Source organism: Oryzias latipes, chromosome 22 (assembly GCF_002234675.1).
Source record: "Oryzias latipes chromosome 22, ASM223467v1".
NCBI classification, from domain to species: domain Eukaryota; kingdom Metazoa; phylum Chordata; class Actinopteri; order Beloniformes; family Adrianichthyidae; genus Oryzias; species Oryzias latipes.
Genome location: NC_019880.2, coordinates 13,985,123 through 14,004,535, shown reverse-complemented (window position 1 = coordinate 14,004,535; position 19,413 = coordinate 13,985,123). Strand labels below are relative to the sequence as shown.

The following is a 19,413-nucleotide window of genomic DNA, read 5'->3' as shown; positions in this document are numbered from 1 at the left end:
GTTTGTTTCTTCCTTGATAGAGACACAGGGTCCTGCTGGAACCGACTCCACCTGTAAAGATACACAGATAACCTCCAAAAATCTAGTTTATTTATTTATTATTATAACAATATTTTAACATTAATCAAAAATTATTTTAAAAAGAAAAAAATAATGATTAAAAAGATACATTTAGTTTATTAGAAATTAGCCTGTTTTTTAAATTTTACTCAAATATATAAAAATTCAAAGATGCACAGTTTTCTTAAATAAAAATGTGATGAAGCTCATTTTAAAATCATCTTGGATGACACAAAAATGAGTAAATCAGCTATATTTGGCTTTTTTTTTCTTCATGTTTTACAGTTTTACAGTTTCACCCAATGACATCTGATGTGAGCTTTTTATTACACGATGTCCCTGAAACCATTCATAACTGCAAAATTTCAAGCAAAAGCTAAGTCCAACATTTTCTGCTTTTACTAAGTCTTTAATACCCGTAAATGCACTTTTCTAAGTAGATTTTAAAAAGAGAAACATGAGGATTGACAATTTAAATAATCAGGAATTGTTCAATCTTGCCACAACGTTAATACAACCAATGAATCACCTTTGTATCCATGTTTTATCATTTAATAAAAGATAAATTAATTTTAGTGTTAAAAAATATCTGCTGTAACTGTTGCAATTGCAGAGGCAATACTTTATCAGTGAAAAAATGCTTTGCAGTGCTATAGTGGATTTTTGGATTGAGATGTGTTGCTGCAGAGGGAATTTTATTGAAAGTGTTCAGTGTTGTGTTTAGAGAGAGGCTATGGGTGGTATGTGGGGGAGGGCGGCTGAAGTGAGCAAGACGCCATCTGCTCCCATAATCATATGTTGGACGATGAACAAGAAACTGGTTTCTGCTGCACACAAAACGTGCATGTCAAAGCCACACTACAGCCAGGAACGATTAGATACAATCAATAAAATATACGCATGACCTCGAATACATCAACATTTTCAGAGTAAATTCATTCAAATTGTACTTTTTGAATATATATATATATATATATATAGGTTGAGTTTAGTTTGCAACTTGTTTTAAATAGCTTTATTAGCCTTGCGGGAAGTGTAGTTTTCTGCCCAGCATTGGTAATAGTCCTCAATCAATCTTGTGCAATTATATTACTACATTTCCCATCGTGCTTTGTTATACTGCGCATGCGCCTTGCTTATTTTTCAGTCCATGTGTAGGCGAATCACGTGTAGAAGAGGCGGTTGGTCGTCATGCCTGTAATGTAGCAGAGCTCCGTGCTACATTGAATATCCGCCTCCAGTTGTCGCTGCATTTTGTTTTGACAGCTGCTTTTTTCCTCACACCTTTTTTGTTTTACCGAAGAATGAGCGAAAATGATGACATCGAAGTCGACAGCGATGTAGGTTGTTTGGTTTCTTACGGACGGTAGCTTGCCTGCTAGCCGAGCTTAAACATTCGCCGAACGAAGCTATCTGATTGTTTAGCAAGCTAGTCTGGCGAGTTTATCGGCTAACTGCAGTTTTTCTTTCGATTTTGGCGATTTATTAATATAGCCTACCATGTTACAATTTTACTTTGTGTTATATTAATTAGTGATGGTTTAGTGAAGAAACAAAAATATGCTACTGTCGATATATTAAAACATACTAGTAGTAGTAGTAGCGCACCATTTTGTGCTCTTGGGCTGTTTTTTTTTATATTAATTGCCCCTGAGGGACAGTTCAACACACATCAGCTTGTTGTAAAGAACTATTAAACTTGTTCTAGATGATTTAGTATCGTAAACAGTCACGATGAGCTTGTTTTTCTTAGAAATTGGCGTGCGAATTGTTGGGAAATTAATGCTTTCGATAAAACGTCCCATTCCCCTCTTCGGGTCAGCACAGCTCATCTGAGACGAGAGCAATGACTTATTTATCCTCAAATAAAATGCTAAAGGCTGTATGGGTTCACGTAAAAGCATCTCTTGCCCCCTCCCCAGTACAGCAAATAGGCTAATCCCTTCTCGTGCGCATAGCTGGCTTTGGCTTGATTGCACCAAAATGTGGATCTCGTTCTTATAAATATGTGTATTTTATCTTTAAAATCGCGGCTTTTACTCCATGTTTGGGTAAGCTAGTAGCGCGCGCACCAGGACGGGCAGAATGGACCATGTCCACGTTCCCGCTGATCTCGTGTCGCACGTACAGGCAGACCCCGCTCAGCATTAGGCGTCGTGCTCCAGCATAGCTGCACGATACTGGGAAGCAAAACAAAACGCAATCTGCAACCTTTAAATCTCTCTTCCTGTCGATTGATGCAGGAATAAAAAACCCAAATAATTCTCTTTTTAGATAATTTTGTTAAAGTACCCTAGTGCTTTAGCAGCACTCATACAGCACTGGTTTATTAGAATGAGTCACAATTAGTCATGCTGTTGTGAGAGCAATTGAAATGCATTGGGCAGGGCAAATTTCCTCATTGTTTTTTCTAAACAACTTGTTTTTCTGGTCTGCTGTCTTTTTCTGTGAGCCACAGATATGATTTCAAACATATTTTTCATAGTTTTGCAGCATATGATAATATGAATACTTCCATAATTGGCCTCTAGTTCTTCTTGATCACACATACTCCTTTCAAAGAATGTCAGGCTTCTCCACTTTTCTGAGGGAACTAGGCGAATTCACTGCACTTTTGTCCGAATTTGTCATTTTGGAGTCTTCTTACTGTTCTGCTTCAAGATAATGCAACAACAAACTGATATTAAGGAAAGACTCTTTACTTAAAATATAAAATAATTCATCTGGTTATAAAAATCCAAAGAGATAATTGTTTGTCTGCAGAATGATAAATAATAGTGCTTTATGGATTCATATGGGGGAGTTTTGTTGTGGCACACGGCCTTTTGGTGTTCATTAAATCAGATGACAGCATGCAGTTTAACCAGCTGACGTCTGTGGTGACAGAGGACGCTATATGATGAATCGTAGGTCTGCAGGAATAGAAGCTTAAAAGCAAACAAATTACTTGTATGCAAATATTTGACATCCACTACAGCTTCAGGTTGAGCTTATGCAGGACTTGCAGATGTAGACGTACATCTCCTTAAGGCTGCAGTACTGAAACGCTGCAGTCGGTGACCGGCTTAATGGTTTTGATGGTTTTATGGAGGTGAGCTGGATAACGATGGTTGTGTCTTTGTAGGCGGACAAGCGGGCACATCACAACGCGCTGGAGCGCAAACGCAGGGATCACATTAAAGACAGCTTTCACAGTTTACGGGACTCTGTGCCAGCACTACAGGGAGAGAAGGTGAGGCCAGTCCAGTCCACTCTGCAGCTCCCCGGACCCTTTCACCACTTTCAATGATATGCTGTACAGTTTAACAGAATTGATTTTTGTACAACAATTTGCTTGCAAATGATGCTAAGGGTGTAAAAAATCTATTCTAAAGGTTGTAATTGCACATTTGGAATCTGAGAGGATTAAAAATTTGAAGTGTTAGCAAAAGCTGTTTGTTGATATCAACATATTTGGGGTTTAAACTGCAGGTTTTCCAGTCAGAAATAATCTTTGCAAGTTTACTTTTTTTTGTCATCCATCTCATTTTTAAACTGGCCTAATCCCTTTTGGGGTCACGTGGTTGCTGGAGCCTATCCCAGCTACTGTTGGTCAAAGGCGGGGTACTCTCCGGACAGGTCGCCAGTTTGTCGTTGGGCAACACTACCACACACCCTCACATTTACACCTAGGGACAATTTAGAATCATCGATTAACAAATGAAGCGTGGTTTAGGACTGAGAGGAAACTGGGGTGTGTGGAGAAAACCCACACGTGTATGGGGACATGCAAACTTCACACAGAAGGGTCCAAGCTGGGATTTGAACTTCTCACTGGGAGGTGCTAACCACTACAGCACCATGCAGTTTCTGTCCTGATTATTTTTTTCACTTTTTTAAAATCTATTTTGAAATGAACAGTGGAATGTAACCTGCGACTGCCGCTGTGCTATTTGTCATCTTGCCGGTTATCATCAGACGGCTCAGAACACTTTGGATACACAAACACAGTGAACATGTCTGTTTTCTGATAAGAATCAGGAAATGAACAGCATGGTCACATCTGAGCCTTTTTTACTTGATGTTTTTCAGGGAATTGAGTGTTTCTGTATCGAACATTCAGAAGAAAATTCCAGCACATCTTGATCTAACTGCTCTTACTAATCTGATTTAAAAGAACATTTTTATTACCATCTCATATCTTTAAATTGTGAAATTTGTAATCATGTTCTTAATATCACCAATCCTTTCTGAGAGTGGATGCAAACTAAAAACTTAGTAGTTAAACAGTAGCTGCATGGGTTTTTCTGTAAGGAGATGAGCTCATCCGCTTGTGCTGCTCTTTGTAAAATATCCATTCAATGTCTTGGATGAATCCACTCCACTGCCAAGGAAAAAAATGTTTTCACTTTTTTCCACATGAGCTGCTTCAGTCTTGATTCATCCTTTGTAACTGTGGATTTATAGTCCAGAATAATTCAAACAGCAGCAAAGGTCTGTAACTCTTTGATTCTCGTGTGCTGTTTTCCCAGTTTCATAAGAGAATAACATGCTGTGCATGAACCAAGACTGAGTTTTCCCCTTTTCCTTTTGCGTTGTTGCTGTTTAACAGGCTTCTCGAGCACAGATTCTAGACAAAGCCACAGAGTACATCCAGTTCATGAGGAGGAAAAATCACACCCACCAGCAAGACATCGATGATTTAAAGAAGCAGAATGCTCTTTTAGAGCAGCAGGGTAGGTGGTGGAAGGGTAAAATGAATGATCTTTACTTTTTAACGGCTAAACAGTTTTGTGTGTGTGTTTTCCTCAGTGCGTGCACTGGAAAAAGCCAAGGGGAATGCTCAGCTCCAGTCCAACCACTCTTCTGACAGTAGCTTGTACACAAATCGCAAAGGCAGCGCCGTGTCCGCCTTTGACGGCGGCTCGGACTCCAGCTCCGAATCTGAACCTGAAGAGCCGCCTACCAGGAAGAAGCTGCGTGCGGAGCCCAGCTAGACCTGGTTGACTCCTCCTCCCCCCACCCACCCACCCCTGATCTGGAGACGGACTCTTCACCCACCAGCGCCTGCTCCTCTTCCCCGTTTGCACTCGTTCCTGCCTTCTTATGCTAGACCAGGGGACAGGGTGCCGACCGTGTTAGAGAGGTGCTATTACTGTATGTACAAAAACGCTTCGGCCCTCCTGTATCCTTCTGGCAAGGATCCTGTCACTCCTACTGTAGCCAGGCAACGAATCTAAAACCCAACTTTAGGCAGCTCTGTAGTTGAAGTACTTGATCCTGTTTTTAATGTAACAAGCATCCATAGTCACACGAATGATTATTTGAGTTTTCAGCAAAGCTAAAAAATCGGTATAAAGATCTATTTGTTTTGGACAAAGCTTACAATCTACTGAACTTTTCCACATTTGATGCGATCGTAATTTCGGCTTCTTTTACTTTTGAAATGTTCAAACTTTTTCAAAGGAGAATGTAAAGTTTCTTTTGGGGGAAAAATGGGTCTAAGGACTCTGGATTTTTCTATTTCGATGGCTTATGTCTTTTTGTCTTTGAACTGTTTGTGCGGTCAAATAAATTCCTCTATTTATAGTGATGCGCCAAAATCAAATTCTTACCCATATAGTATATTTATATGTCTGATCTCCTTTGTGCTTTGCTTAAAAGCAGGCAAACCTCCTGTTTAGAAGATATTCCGCAGGTAGAATATTTATTTCCCTCTATTTTTTAATGTGATTTGAGAAAAATAAATCCTGTATTTGATACTGAATGTTGCAAAATGCAGTTGAAGGGCAGTGATTTTTTTTATGATATATATAAATATATATATGTTCAATTCAGTATGTAGTATATAGCACTGTATACTCCTGTATACTAAATTGTGTCTGTTTAAAATTAATCCCCTTGGAATTTTCACCTCAGCTGGAAAAGATTTTTTTTTCTTCCAAAAAAAATTAGTATGTATGTAATCAATATTTGTTTGTTCCATTCCATGGAAATTACAGGTATGTTGTACATACTGCCAACGGGTGTCTTGCAAGTTAAGGCATACCTTTATTATAGTACTGTAAATAAAAATATTTTATCCTTTTTGGATGCACTTCTGACTAAGTGTGATTGATTAAAAAAAATCCAAATGTATTCATGATATATACTCGGACCTTGAAAAGTAATGAAATCTACTACAGTAAAATTAGAAAACCGTTTTTGTTTTCTATTTAGCTTTTAATTTGAAAATCCGCCCGTGTGGAGTTATGGCAACTGGTGACGTCACCTTTTATTTAAATATAATTAGAATACGCGGCGGCACTCCTGCCGCAGGAATGAAGCCCGTTCAAGGATGCAAGTCTTATGTTGCGTTCAATGACCGAACGAAATTGTAACTTACAAGTAAAATGATCATTTTGTAAAATATAATTTCAAAATTAAGATACTTTGAAGAAAGTGTGTACATAAATATCAAAACAAAAGACGTTTGTTCATTTTGGCTTCCCGACGCGACTTGTTTTTGCAGTGTTTGGAAAAAAAACTCCGATAAGCCTCAAATGCACCATTATTTGCCAGACATCCAGAAAGTGGAATGAGCAGTCATGGTTTCTTGCTTTTTAAACCATGGCTAAACAGTACGATATTTTGTTCAGACTGCTTCTTCTCGGAGACTCCGGGGTGGGAAAGACCTGTATGCTACGCAGGTTTGCCGAAGGGGAATTCGATCCATCACACATTTCCACCATCGGTAAGGAGAAGAAGAAGCCATCCAACAAGTTTGATATGTTTGTGTCGTTCCTGGATTGAGCAGCAGGTTTTAGCCGGGCAAACTCCTCAACTCTGTATGGACTGAAACCACGATGAACTTGCAAAGTGGGGTGTATTAAATGATAAAGCTGGGAGGAATTAATACAGTTAAAAGTTGGCCTGGAAATCTTATTCTAACAGTTCTGCTGTGAAATATAATTTCCAATTAAAAGGAGCTTAACTTCAGAAAAAGAAACTTTTGGAATGTCAGAGAAAAGTAGTGACCACAAGGAAGGAATGCAATAATCCCTGTTTGGTGCAAATAATTCCCAGAATTCAGCTTGATGGTTGAGGAGAGCTTTAGTGATTCACATCAGACTGTTTCTTTCAACAAATAAATTAATTTAAATATGTGGAATTTGAAGCAAGTATTTTTGTTGGATAATTTTTTTTTTTTATATTTATTCCTGCTTAAAGAACCTAAAATGACAGAAATGTCTGCATTCAGGGACGAGAACCAGAGCAATGTGCAGTTCCAATTATTTGTATTGACAGATTTTGTGTTTTCCTTTATAGAAGCTTAAAAATTTATACATTTATTTTATTATTATCTGCATCACTTCAATGTTGAAAAAAAGTCTACATAAGCAGCCAAGGTTGATATTTACTTAGAACAATTGTGCAAACTTTAAATGGTTCAATGTTTTTCAAAATAATGGCAGCTGTAAACGCTCAGATAGCTATTGGCTGAGGAGTGTGAATTCACCAAACTAAACGAGTTTCTCTGCTTTTCTTGGTTTCTGAAATGATTACCAGAGAGATTTCAGTCTTAATCAACCATAAAAAACTTTCCCCTAAGCATATAGGACTTGTTTAACATTGAAATTTGTTTAAAGTTCTTTAATTTTGTGGCGCTTTCAGGAGTATAAGACCTCCTTAGAAATACATTTTAAAGTACATTGAAAAACCTTAATATTTTTTAAGTTGCTTTTAACTTTAAAAAGTAACCATTGGGAACCGCAGAATGAATTTACTGATTCAATCTATCAGAAAAATGCTCTTCTTTGTCTAGTTATAAGAACTTCCTTGTACTGTTACCGGGCAGGAAATCTCTCCCACATTGTGATTTACAACAATGTTTGTTTCTTTTTTTTTATCTACTTCTTTAATTATCTTTGCAGGAGTTGATTTCAAGATGAAAACCTTAGTGATTGATGGAATCAGGGTGCGAGTGCAGATCTGGTGCGTGAAGCGGTGCTTCTTTAAGTTCAGTTTATTAATTTGAACGGTTCCTTTTTTTTTTTTTTTCCTTTTTAAACGGTTCCCAATTGTTTGGTTGGCTTTCTGTGCAGGGATACAGCGGGTCAGGAGCGCTATCAGACTATCACCAAACAGTATTACAGGCGGGCACAGGTACGAACAGTCACGAGAAAAGTTCTGATCCTTGTTTCACGCCGTAAATCTGACTGGTCCTCTTGTGCAGGGGATCGTTTTTGTGTACGACATCACAGACGAGCCGTCCTTTCTGCACATCGGGAAATGGGCCAGCGATGTGGATGAAGTAAGGCCTCAACTGCATGAACTTACTGTTGGTTTCTCTGCCGACTTTGTTGGAGGTTGTGAGTAGCGAGATGCTGTCTGTCTCACACTTGGTTGCAGTATGCTCCTGAAAAGGTTCAGATGATCCTGGTTGGAAACAAAGCGGACAACGAGCCCAAGAGACGGGTAACAAAAGCTCAAGGAAGCAAGGTTTGATTGAAGTTTCTTTGATCCCAAATCGTTTGGCAAACTTGATTTCTTTAGAGACCCACTGGAATCATCTTTAGATGTAAAAGCCTTCCTAATGGTCTTTTAATTATGATTATGCCGTTAGTAGCCACAAAAAAAGTCATTTTCTAGGACATAGTTTTTGCAGAGCAGCAGTAGTTCATTAGAAGTTGTGGGCGGGGACTGTTGGCACTGAGAAACCCCGCCGCCACTTCCCCTCCCCTTTGCTGACAGCTCTGTTTACAAGCTCTCCCACTACCCCCCTACACCTCCAATCTAACATTACGGGTGCCATAAAATGGCGAGCAATACTGTAGCTATCCAGTCGTGCAGTTTTGAGTCGGATTCCAGCTCAGACGAGGAAAACAAAGACGATGGATCTAGTCGTCTACAGGTGGATGCATCAGAATGGAACGAAGCAGGAAGTTTGTGTCCTGCCTAGCATGTTTTCTACATCACAAATAAGCGTTTTTTTCAAGCTGCATTTTCTCATCTGCTCCTGATTCACAACGATTTGAATAAGAAAATACACTGAAATTCAGAGTTTCATTTTTTAATAAATGTTTTCTGATGATGTTAGAAAAATGCTATAAGAACATGTTAAAACACCAGAAAATTCTATAAAAACAGCAGAAAATTTAAGAGCATGTGAATAGTTTTTTCTAGAAAGAAACTTAACTTCCTCTTCTTAATTGATAAGTTTGGCATAATTCGAACTCCATACAGTAAAAACTGTGAGTCTCATGCATTTTTCTCTTTCTCAAATCCTAGCTCGCTGAGGCTTATGGGATGGAGTTCTTTGAGGCAAGCGCCTCCACAAGCAGAAACATCAAGGAGGTAGTTCAGCTCCTGCCTAAACGTCTCACGGTAGAAAGGTGTTTTAGGAAATATTTATCTTTCATTTAACTGGGTTCCCTGTTCTCTCTCTCTAGTCATTCACGCGTGTAACAGAACTGGTGTTACAAGCTTACAAGAACGACGTGGATCATTTGTTGGGGTCTCTGGATGACTATCTGGACAGAGCTGCTCTGCAGGACCAGAAAGATGATCAAGATGCTTCGAGGACCTGTGCCTGTTGAAACTAAAGATCGGTCAGCACGGTGTAAACCTCCCATCCCTGCCTTTTAATGAAGACGTATCCCACAGGAGGATTCTGAGTTGCTTTCAATTCCTAAAATGATGTGGTTTTAAATGCAGTTAGCATCACATGCCAGCAGAGGGCGACATTTTCGATCACTGTCACTGAATTTTGCACACAAAAAAAAACTCTCACTCTCACTGCACATTTTCACCCCCCCCCCCCCCATGCATATTTGCAAAACATATCTACGACTATGTGGTTACTTTCTTTCTTATGATTTGAAAAGTGTCCTCATTTCATTAAAGCTCGCATTAGGTTGATAGTGAGAGATGACAACCGCCTCGCTTTTGGCTGGGTTGAATTATTTATACCTGGAAACTCAAACCAAACATGAGTGAATTGAATTTATTTACACGCTTGCCTCCTTCCAGAAGCCTAAAGTGCCATGCCGAGCAATCTTTGTGTATACAGTAACCTCATTATCGCTTTTTGGGGTGTTAAAAGTGTGCTGCTTTTAAAAATGTGATCCGTTTAGGATGTTCTCAGGTGTCCCAGATAAGTTATTAGTCAAATTTAGTGAAACATGAAATAATATGCAAGCAAATAAATACAGCTTTTTCACTAACAATATATTAAGAAAGTGTTGCTGAGTCATTATATCAGGACCTAGGGTGTAGGGTGGGGTATAATGCGCTTCATTCAATAGAATTATTCATTTTTTCATCACATAGTGCAGTGTGACAGGTGATCACTTAAATTTTTTATGTTGGGGAAAACTGATATGTATCATTGATATGCCTGACCTTTTGTTTTTAAGTATTTATTAAAAAAATATAATAAAGATTGTGTTCATTGTTGTTTTTAAATTAACAGTAGATGCAAGTGGCTGATGAAAAAGGGGTTGTGCAGAAATAAAAGATAAGCCTGGCTGATTGTACTCTCAGTTGCATTGGTTTCATTGTAAAGAGTATAGTCTGTCGCGTGGCGATCAGTTTACTGCGGAGTCATTTGATACCTGTGAAAAGGACCTTTCTGCTCTGCTCTGGGGGGGTACGTTGCGGCCAGGTACAGACACATGCCGAATGTCCCATCTACTTCCAGTGTTGCAAGCTTCGGAGCCGAGATGACGTACATCGCCAAGACTTTCTATGACCTGAAGGCCACCTCGCTGGAGGGGGACACAGTGGACTTTAATGTGTTTAGGGGTAGGGTGGTTCTAATTGAGAATGTGGCCTCACTCTGAGGAACCACCACCCGGGACTTCAATGAGCTCAGTCAGCTGCAGAGCAAGTACCCCCATCGGCTGGTGGTCCTGGGTTTTCCTTGCAACCAGTTTGGATATCAGGTGAGGTAAGACACACAGATACTTGGGGCTGCTGGGTCTTAAAATGTGGAAAGACAACAATAATTAATTATTCATGTCAACACATTGTAATGTAAATATCTAAAATATGATCAAATAAAGAACTTGAAGTTTTTTTTTTTTTAATGTATTTCATCCTTTTCCACTGGTAAACACATCACCTCACGTATATTTGTATTTATTCTGACTTCAGCTGATGAAATCAGTAAAAATCCACATTACAATGGTATTGTAAAACTAAATCTATTATTCAGGAATTCTACCTAACTTTATTTTTTTAATTCAATTTTATTTAGATAAAAGTAATTAACTTTTGCATGTAAAAATCAACATTTTAAGCTGATTCCACCTCTTCTTTCCTCTTTGATAACAACAATTTGAGCGTCTTGTGTTTTTTTATTACTCTCATATGAGCTCTAAAAAAAAAATCTGCTTTACCTATCAATCTTCTTTCTTTTATTTTGAAGGAGAACTGCACCAATGCTGAGATCCTGAACTCACTGCAACATGTAAGGCCAGGCAACGGCTTTAAACCCAACTTCACTATATTTGAGAAGTGTGACGTCAACGGAGTAAACACGCATCCGGTCTTTGCCTATCTGAAAGATAAACTCCCTTACCCCGATGACAACCCCAGCTCTCTCATGCAGGATCCCAAATTTCTGGTTTGGAGTCCAGTCAACCGGACAGATGTCGCTTGGAACTTTGAGAAGTTCCTCATCGCCCCTGAGGGGGAGCCTTTCAAAAGATACAGCAGAAATTTCCCCACCATTGACATAGAGCCTGACATTCAAAGATTGTTAAGATTAACTAAGGCGTAGGAACCCCAATCTTCTATTTACGTCTATTTAGGCATTTCTTTGTGTTTAAGCCTTAATAAATGATGATGGTATTCTAAAAAGCTCAGGGAATATCATTTGAAGTCTTATAAGTGCTTAACATGATGAATATTTAAAATACCTGTACGCTTAAAGTATAAACACATACCTCTTTTATGAGAATTATTTATTTATGCATGCCTCTTCTGCTTGAAGTTTAATGCAAGTAATGCCAGCAGATGGTGCTGCTTAATTGTATTCAGTCATACAAGTATGGCCGCAGACATGTTTTCATAAATAGAGATGAAATAAAAGCTCTAAGATATTGTATCTCGCTTGTTTGTTTCATACACATGCACACAAGTTCCTTTCTATTTAAATTTGACTAAATTTGCAGTAGAATGTGGGGAGTAATGTGTCATGAAATGATATGCAGCAGGCAAAAACATGCAATCGTTTTAAATGCACTTAACTTTAAGTTGCCTGAGGTCATCCTTCCCCTCTTAGTCACCAAACCTGCTGTTTTTTCATACTAGACATGCTGATACCAGCAGTCTGTGCAGCTACAGACATGATTTTCTTGCCACAGTGCTGCCTAAAAACGAATTTTGCGTTGAGGAAAGCAGCAGTCCTATCCTTGTGGGATAAGCTCCCATGCAGCTTCACTCTCATACGAACAGGAGGTTTTGTTTGCAGGGTGCGTGGATTAAAACAGGATTTTCTGCACCTCCTCTCACATCCACATCAGCTCATGATGCCAGAGGCAAAGGCAACACTGGTGAAGGAGTGTGTTGATTTCTTTCACCGCTTGCTATGGACACTTACCAGCTCCTTTTTCTTTAAAAGATGTTTAACTTGACCTGTATTAAAAAAGAGCACTGCTGACCATTTTAATTATTGAAAAAAAGGAGCAAAAATGTGTTAACAGACCAGAAAGTGACACAAAAGAAACCATGATATTCACTTTTGAATGATATTCAGAAATTAGGCATCCCTAATATCAACTGCTTCTGGGGGATGAATGAAATTCCAAGGCAATAAATATTTATGGAGCCTTTGACATTTCGTAGAAAAAAAAGGTCTCTTAAATTGTTTATTTGTGGCCACAAATTAACCTTTACATTTTGTTGATACACCTTAGTTTTGAGGGCAAGAACTTGTATTTTTCTCGCACAAATGAGCAAATTGTGCATGCAAATTAGCACATTAGCATTTTGTGGGCCCAAATTAGTGTGTGTGTGTGTATATATATATATATATATATATATATATATATATATATATATATATATATATATATATATATATATATATATATATATATATATATATATATATATATATATATATATATATATATATATATATATATATATATATATATATATATATATATATATATATTTATCAATTCATATTACTAATTTGTACCCACAAAATACAAACACAATTCTCATTTGTTGCCTCAAAATGTTGAACTGAGTGCATGAAAACGTTCTAACTCCTCACCGGAAATTATTTCATATTTTAATATCATGTTCAGGGATCAGGAAATATGAAATAATGAATGTAAAATTATCCTTGATGTATTATTTTTTTTTTTCTTTAGCTTGAAAATCTGTCTCGTGCGGAGTGAGACCTCTTCGATTTCCTCATCCTGTCTCTGTGGCCACAGGTGAGCCCTGTTGCTATGGCAACGTTTGCTTTCCCCTCGCGTGTTTTCTCGCGAGATTTCAGTACAGAGGGGAGGCTGCCTGGATGATCTCATCCCTTCAGCAGCTGCATACCGCAGCGAGGCAAACCCGTAACTTTCTATGAAACTTCCAAGTTGCTTTTCGGAGAGAGACGCCGGGCCATTTCCAGTCTCCCCTCGCGGGGGCACGCATCACACGAAGGCACGGAACGGCTCTGCCTGACGCGTTTTGGACTAAAAGTATCTGGTTGTGAGGGGGGAAACAACACGGGAAACCGTGCGGAGTGACATGGAGAAAAGGTGAGTCTCAGTCTGTAACGTGGGGACTGGTCATGTGGAGGGTCCTTGAAGCTCCTCTACGCCATCAATTTAATTGTTTTTTTGTTTTTGTTTTAGTATGACCCATCATTTTTAAGACGACACTCCTGCTTCTCTGTCACATTTTTCGAAACTAATGGTTAATGACGAGGTGCAATTCCACGTCTGTGTTGACAAAATCCCCGTTTTGTGTCTGTGAATGACATTGCGTCGATGTAATGATTAGCTACTGGCATTTTTACGCACTCTGGACAAACTTAAATCATTTAGATAGTTATTATCACCAAAAAAATCCCACGTTTTGTGCGACTTAACTCGCGTTATAGAGCCACTCGGGAAGGCTCGTCAGTTACCGAGTCATTTCCGTTAAGCACACCTGGCTGACCCGAAGGTGTTTCCGGTCTGTTCAACTTCTTTAAAAACTGTAAGAAGCACCTTAAAGTCTCTTTAAATAATAATAAAAACAAGTATTTACGAGTAATGTCAGTATTAGTTAATAAACAGCAGCTGTAACATGTTAGGGATGCAGCTGAGCTTCCTAACTCTACTCCAAATTGACAACTTCTGTGTGCAAAAACTGATTTTCATCTACCTCCACACACTATTTATTTATGCTGCACTTTATTGTACTCAATTTTATTCTATTTTTAAAATACTTGTATTTTTATTAGTTACTTGTACATATTTTGATTTAAATGTATAGTATCACCACTCCAAGGCTGCTACAAGTTCGTTGTATTGTGTACAATGACAATAAAGGTTTTTTTTATTTTTTTTATTCCAAATAAATAAATCTTAATTGTTGGATCTGTGACGCTTTTCACCAACTTGACACCAATCTGGTAAAAAAGGGAAACCCTGAACTCTGGCTTTAGGGCAGGATCAGGGATTTTTAACATTCTTTTGAGGCTTAGTGGGCTGAAACGGTCGGCCTGGTTGATCACACAGCATCCCTCTTTTTTAAAAGCTTCTTTGGGATTTTTTATATTAAATAAATCTGAGGCCTTTTATGTTCAAATTACTTGGAAAAAGTGACGGAAAACTAAAAAACTCCAAAAGAAAATTGCATATTTGGGTGCTCCTGTATACTTTGGACCTTTAGGGGGCTAACAAACTAATACTCATATTTCCCATTGGCATAATACCATTTATTATACAGGCAGCTTTTTTTCAAACTTTTATTTTCTGCTTCACACAGCATTTGTTTTTGTCAATATATTCACAGAAGGATGCTTCCTGTTGCTAAGTTAGGCTTGTGTTTCCATAATCTCTTGTGGATCTGCTCATGGGGAGTTGCTTGAGCAAAGATAAAAGAGAATAACAAGCGTTGTTTTGTGCTGCTTTTATAATTTGTCAGTCTGGAATGTGTGGGGGCCTGTATTTGGTGAACCCACTGTTTACATTTCCTAATGAATAATGAGATTATTTCATGTGTTGGTGCTAGAATTTACCTCTGTGAATGAGGTTTGTTGTTTTTTAGGGGTCTTCTGCATCTGTTACTTACATGTTATGGGGATGCAGCACCAGCTTACTCAGGATCCCTTTCAGTTGTCACTACACAGTCACAGCAGTTTCAATTACGAAAATCTGAAGTTCCCCTTTTTTTAGCAAAAAAAAAAGAAAAGGAAAACATGTCATTTATCTGTTTCTTTGAATTAAGGAAAAAAGGAGAAGCTGGGATACTGATGAATCGGCCTCAAATTAGTCAGCTTGCAGTCAGAGGTCAAGTGATTTGATGATCATGTGGCCTTTGGTGGGTTTTTTTTGGGAGCCCTGATGAGTGAGCTGGCTGAGTTTGACTGTAATTAGGTGTGACTATGGGTCTGTGCTTCCTGCTTGCTAAACTGTTGGCGTGCTCTCTCTTTGTCTGGGTCAGATCGGCTCTGATGCGCGCTGGCCGACTAAGGAAAACCAAGAGGGCTCTGTGGCTACAATGGCAATGATGTAATCCCTCTTTCAGCTGCCGTGTCACAAAGTAAATACGTGCAAACAAAGGGGGGAAAATGCTTGTGCTGGTCACCCCACACTAGCTGCACAGTTTCGGGAATCTGGACCTTGCAAAAATTGCAGAGGAATTTGAAGCCTGTAATTATCTGTGTGAGAGATTGTGTAGTGACACAGATTTGAACAAAAGAGCAGGTGTACAGGATGGCTGTGGGTTCTAAACTGTCCATAACGGACAGCTGAGTGACTATTTTAGTGGTATTTTACTTATATAAAACTCCATAATAGCAGTTTTTTGTGGTTTCTTGTTTTAGCCTCTTGTGTCAAAACCAAAACTCCACAGTCGGACTGAAATCGTACTCCCCTCCTCCCCTCCCATCAAACGTCAAGCAGGCTTAAAATAGTTTCATCCGGGACGGAGATCGAAAAACAGAAATGAAAAAGTATAAATTTTCTTGTAAAATCAGGATGGGGGAAATGAAAAAGAAGTGTTTCATAATGAAACGTGGGCCCCCAATGATGATGATGATGATGAGGAGGATGATGATGTGTTGTTCGAGGCTGTCTCTGCTGCCACACAGAGATGACGTCCTCCGCATTGTCTCGACACGTCTGCCCGTTGCCTCACTGTCTCCATTTTTCGGCCCGCACACTTTCTTCAGAAGGGATTAGATCAGTGTTTTTCAACCTTTTTTGAGCCACGGCACACTTTAACCTTGACAAAAATCCCGCGGCACACCAGCATCCAAAAAAAAAAAAAAGCAGAAACTCATAGTCTGTTTTGATGTACAGCCCCCCCCCCCGGCAATCTGACGTGCATTTTTGTGATAATTGTGGCAGAAAAAGCAGGAAGTTGCAGATGTTTTTCTAAAAGATGTAATAAAAGTTAAGTTACATACAAACTGTATGTTCGTTGTGTTTTCAAGACGTGTAAGAAGGACGACTCATTAAGCCAATGCATCATGGGAGATGTAGTGTGAAAACTGCGAGAAAACGGCAGAAAGACTCGCGTCTCTGAGCTTCATGGTTTTGTTCACTTGTTCCATGGTCTGATACCGGATTCTGTGGAAAGCTACACTGCTAAAGACGAGCTTTAGCTGGTGTTTTTGTCGGAACTGAGTGAGTTATGAGCGAAATTGGAACAAGGAAGTGGAGACTTTAACCACTTCTGATTGGTCAGACTGATGACATGTGATTAAGCCTTCAAGAATGATTGGTGGAGTCGTGGAGACAGTAAAAGCTGCGGGACTTTTCCTTACACAGTTATAGCTGCAGCTATTTCGCGTTACCGTCATTCTTATTAAAATGTCTTTAATAGAATCAAATAAACACAAAGAAAAAAGTATTTTATGATCGTTTATATTCCTAACTACTCAGTGTTTTATCAGGACCTGTTTGGATGAACAAAGAGCTGATTTCCTGGAGATGGGAAATGCTTTTAGATCAGTTAATGAGGGCAATTTTCCACGGCACACTTGACCATCTCCCACGGCACACTAGTGTGCCGCGGCACACTGGTTGAAAAACACTGGATTAGAGAACTCCAGTCTTATTGGAATCAAAACATCAGCACACTGCCTTGCAGAGCCCAAAAAAACGATTTTACTCGCTCAACAAACTGAGATTTTTCTATTTTGCAGAAAGAAATCTGAGAAGCGGGCAGGAACGCACAAGGGTTTGGCTATGAGTGATCGCCAAACACTTGTCAAATCATACGGGTCTGTTCAGCCGGTCCTCATTCCTGTTCACAAATGTTGCCATGCTTTCGGGCGCTGCAGTACAATGGTGTGCGTAGTAAAGTTCTGGCACCGTCTGATCCGACAGCAGCCGTACAGAGTCTGAAATGAAAGCTTTGCTGTTTATTTTGCTGCATGCTTTCTCCTACTGAAACCAGAAGAAGGTCTCTTCGCGCCGCTCCACATTCCACATCCTTTGCTTTGGAAAGATGGAATCCATTTCCACCCTGTTCGTTCGTGCTGGGCTTTCATCTGAAGGGAAGAATGAGACCTCTGTGCAGCTTTTCCTCTCTGCGAGATTCAAATGGCCCTAAAGTCAATACAAGGAGGTCTTTAGGTGGACTCTTAGCAGTAACAGTTGAAGTGAGGACCCTTTTTTTGTTGCAGGAGCAGTTCAGTGTCTAAAAACAGTGAGGCTGCACTCTCCCCCTTTTTTTCCATGTTGATCCAGCTGCAAAGGGACAGATAGAGTCGGCTCATAACAAACATGGCTGCAATCCCGGCCTTTTCCTCTCCTGATGCCTGTTTCCTGTGTGTTTCATTGATGTTTTCCTAGATTCTCACACGGTGCATAAGAACCAAGCGCCACCCTAAAAAGGTTTCCTTAAAGTCTCAAAAGACCACCAGATTTGTAGTACTTGAATTGTGCCTCCATGCATCTCAGTCAAGCTTGTGTTATCAGTGTCTCTGCTAGGAAGACATGAGGTGGTGTTGTTGCCATGGCTGTGTTTATGGCACACTCGACTTGAATGCTGATTAGGAAGGAGTCCCTGCTTGCTGTCAGACAGAGAGGAAAGTTGTACCTCTACTTTAATGGAGGCTCAGCATTAGCCTTTGATTTTGGTTAGAGCTCACTAATAACCTAAGGTTTATTAGTATGGTTGTAACGACTCTTTGACTTAATGGACAAATAGATTTGTATTCCTATGATTCAACTAGATCTGTCTGTCTGAGGCAAGCTGTTAATCAAAATTGATCTATACCGTGATACAATGGTTTCAAAATTAAATGAAACGATTATTTCAGTATCGGAAAGTAACATTTGGAATGGCGTTCAGTGGGTTTATTTCACTATAACGTAAAAACGACCCCGTGAAGGCAGCAGATAACGATCAGTCCATCCTTTCTGTCCAATGTATGAACACGCTTTGAATTAAGCAAAGGCATGACCAAACCGTTTGGTAGAACGTTCTAAAATGTTCCATTTGGATTATTTTGATGTGGAAAAATAACATTGGGTTGAACTTTAGGAAGCTAAATGTCAAGGGATTTGCCATGAATTCTTGTTTTTGTTTTGTTTGAAGACATTTCATTTTAAACTTGATTATCTTGCATGAAATGCAAGGAATCTGGAAACCTACGGTGGCCCTGAAGTGCAAATCACATCAAGAAATCACTTGAAATTCTGTTTTCCAATTGCATTTAGTTTTTTTTTTAAATATTTCACTTTGTATTCTGTAAATCACTTTTGCTTTCTGAAATGGTTTTAAGTTTTTCATTTTGTTTTGTTTTCCTAAATGTAATGCTTGTTTTTTTAAATATGTGTTTTGCTTTTTTCATTTTCACTGTGATCTTTCAAATGTTTTTGCGTCGAGTGATTTGTACTTAATGGCCGACGCAGAAAACCTCACCTAAACTGTTCAGTACCCAGGTTTTTATCTCCGAGTCCCACTGGCTGAAGTTTTGGCTAAAGATGTCTTAGATCAATCTTAAGTCAGTGTATTGTATTGAATCGGATCACTCAAAAGGAACCAATATCAAATATGAATGGTATCCTCAATCACAAATTGAATTGTTGTTAAAATGAATTGGTAAACCCCTAGTCTGTAGTTTTGAAGTTCTAGCAATGTTCAGGATGTACATTGTGGGTTTGGGGGTTGAAGACTTAATCAAAATATTCAGTTTTTACATTTAAATGAACA

At 39.0% G+C, this 19,413-nt stretch overlaps 4 protein-coding genes across 5 annotated transcripts in view; all 4 read left to right on the top strand.

Moving 5' to 3' along the window:
* Positions 1-1,222: 1,222 nt before the first annotated feature.
* Positions 1,223-6,136, top strand: LOC101169155 (protein max). Its single transcript, XM_004082343.3, has 4 exons — positions 1,223-1,400; positions 3,185-3,292; positions 4,652-4,775; positions 4,852-6,136. The coding sequence occupies exons 1-4, from the start codon at positions 1,365-1,367 to the stop codon at positions 5,034-5,036; spliced, it is 453 nt and encodes a 150-aa protein (XP_004082391.1). The 5' UTR covers positions 1,223-1,364; the 3' UTR covers positions 5,037-6,136.
* Positions 6,137-6,354: 218 nt separating this feature from the next.
* On the top strand, positions 6,355-10,460 carry LOC101168905 (ras-related protein Rab-15). The gene is made up of 7 exons (XM_004082342.4): positions 6,355-6,772; positions 7,953-8,013; positions 8,124-8,184; positions 8,255-8,332; positions 8,431-8,520; positions 9,310-9,375; positions 9,471-10,460. The coding sequence occupies exons 1-7, from the start codon at positions 6,649-6,651 to the stop codon at positions 9,615-9,617; spliced, it is 627 nt and encodes a 208-aa protein (XP_004082390.1). The 5' UTR covers positions 6,355-6,648; the 3' UTR covers positions 9,618-10,460.
* Positions 10,461-10,545: 85 nt separating this feature from the next.
* gpx2 (glutathione peroxidase 2) lies at positions 10,546-12,128 on the top strand. Its single transcript, XM_004082594.4, has 2 exons — positions 10,546-10,964; positions 11,450-12,128. The coding sequence occupies exons 1-2, from the start codon at positions 10,695-10,697 to the stop codon at positions 11,801-11,803; spliced, it is 624 nt and encodes a 207-aa protein (XP_004082642.2). The 5' UTR covers positions 10,546-10,694; the 3' UTR covers positions 11,804-12,128.
* Positions 12,129-13,544: 1,416 nt separating this feature from the next.
* LOC101170559 (signal-induced proliferation-associated 1-like protein 1) overlaps positions 13,545-19,413 on the top strand; it is a 37,876-nt gene continuing 32,007 nt past the window's right edge. The window contains exon 1 of one of the 2 annotated variants that reach the window (XM_023951460.1): positions 13,545-13,793. The gene's annotated coding sequence lies outside the window, so the exon portion shown is untranslated. The remainder of the gene's footprint in view (positions 13,794-19,413) is intronic. The other variant, XM_023951459.1, reaches the window with a different exon arrangement.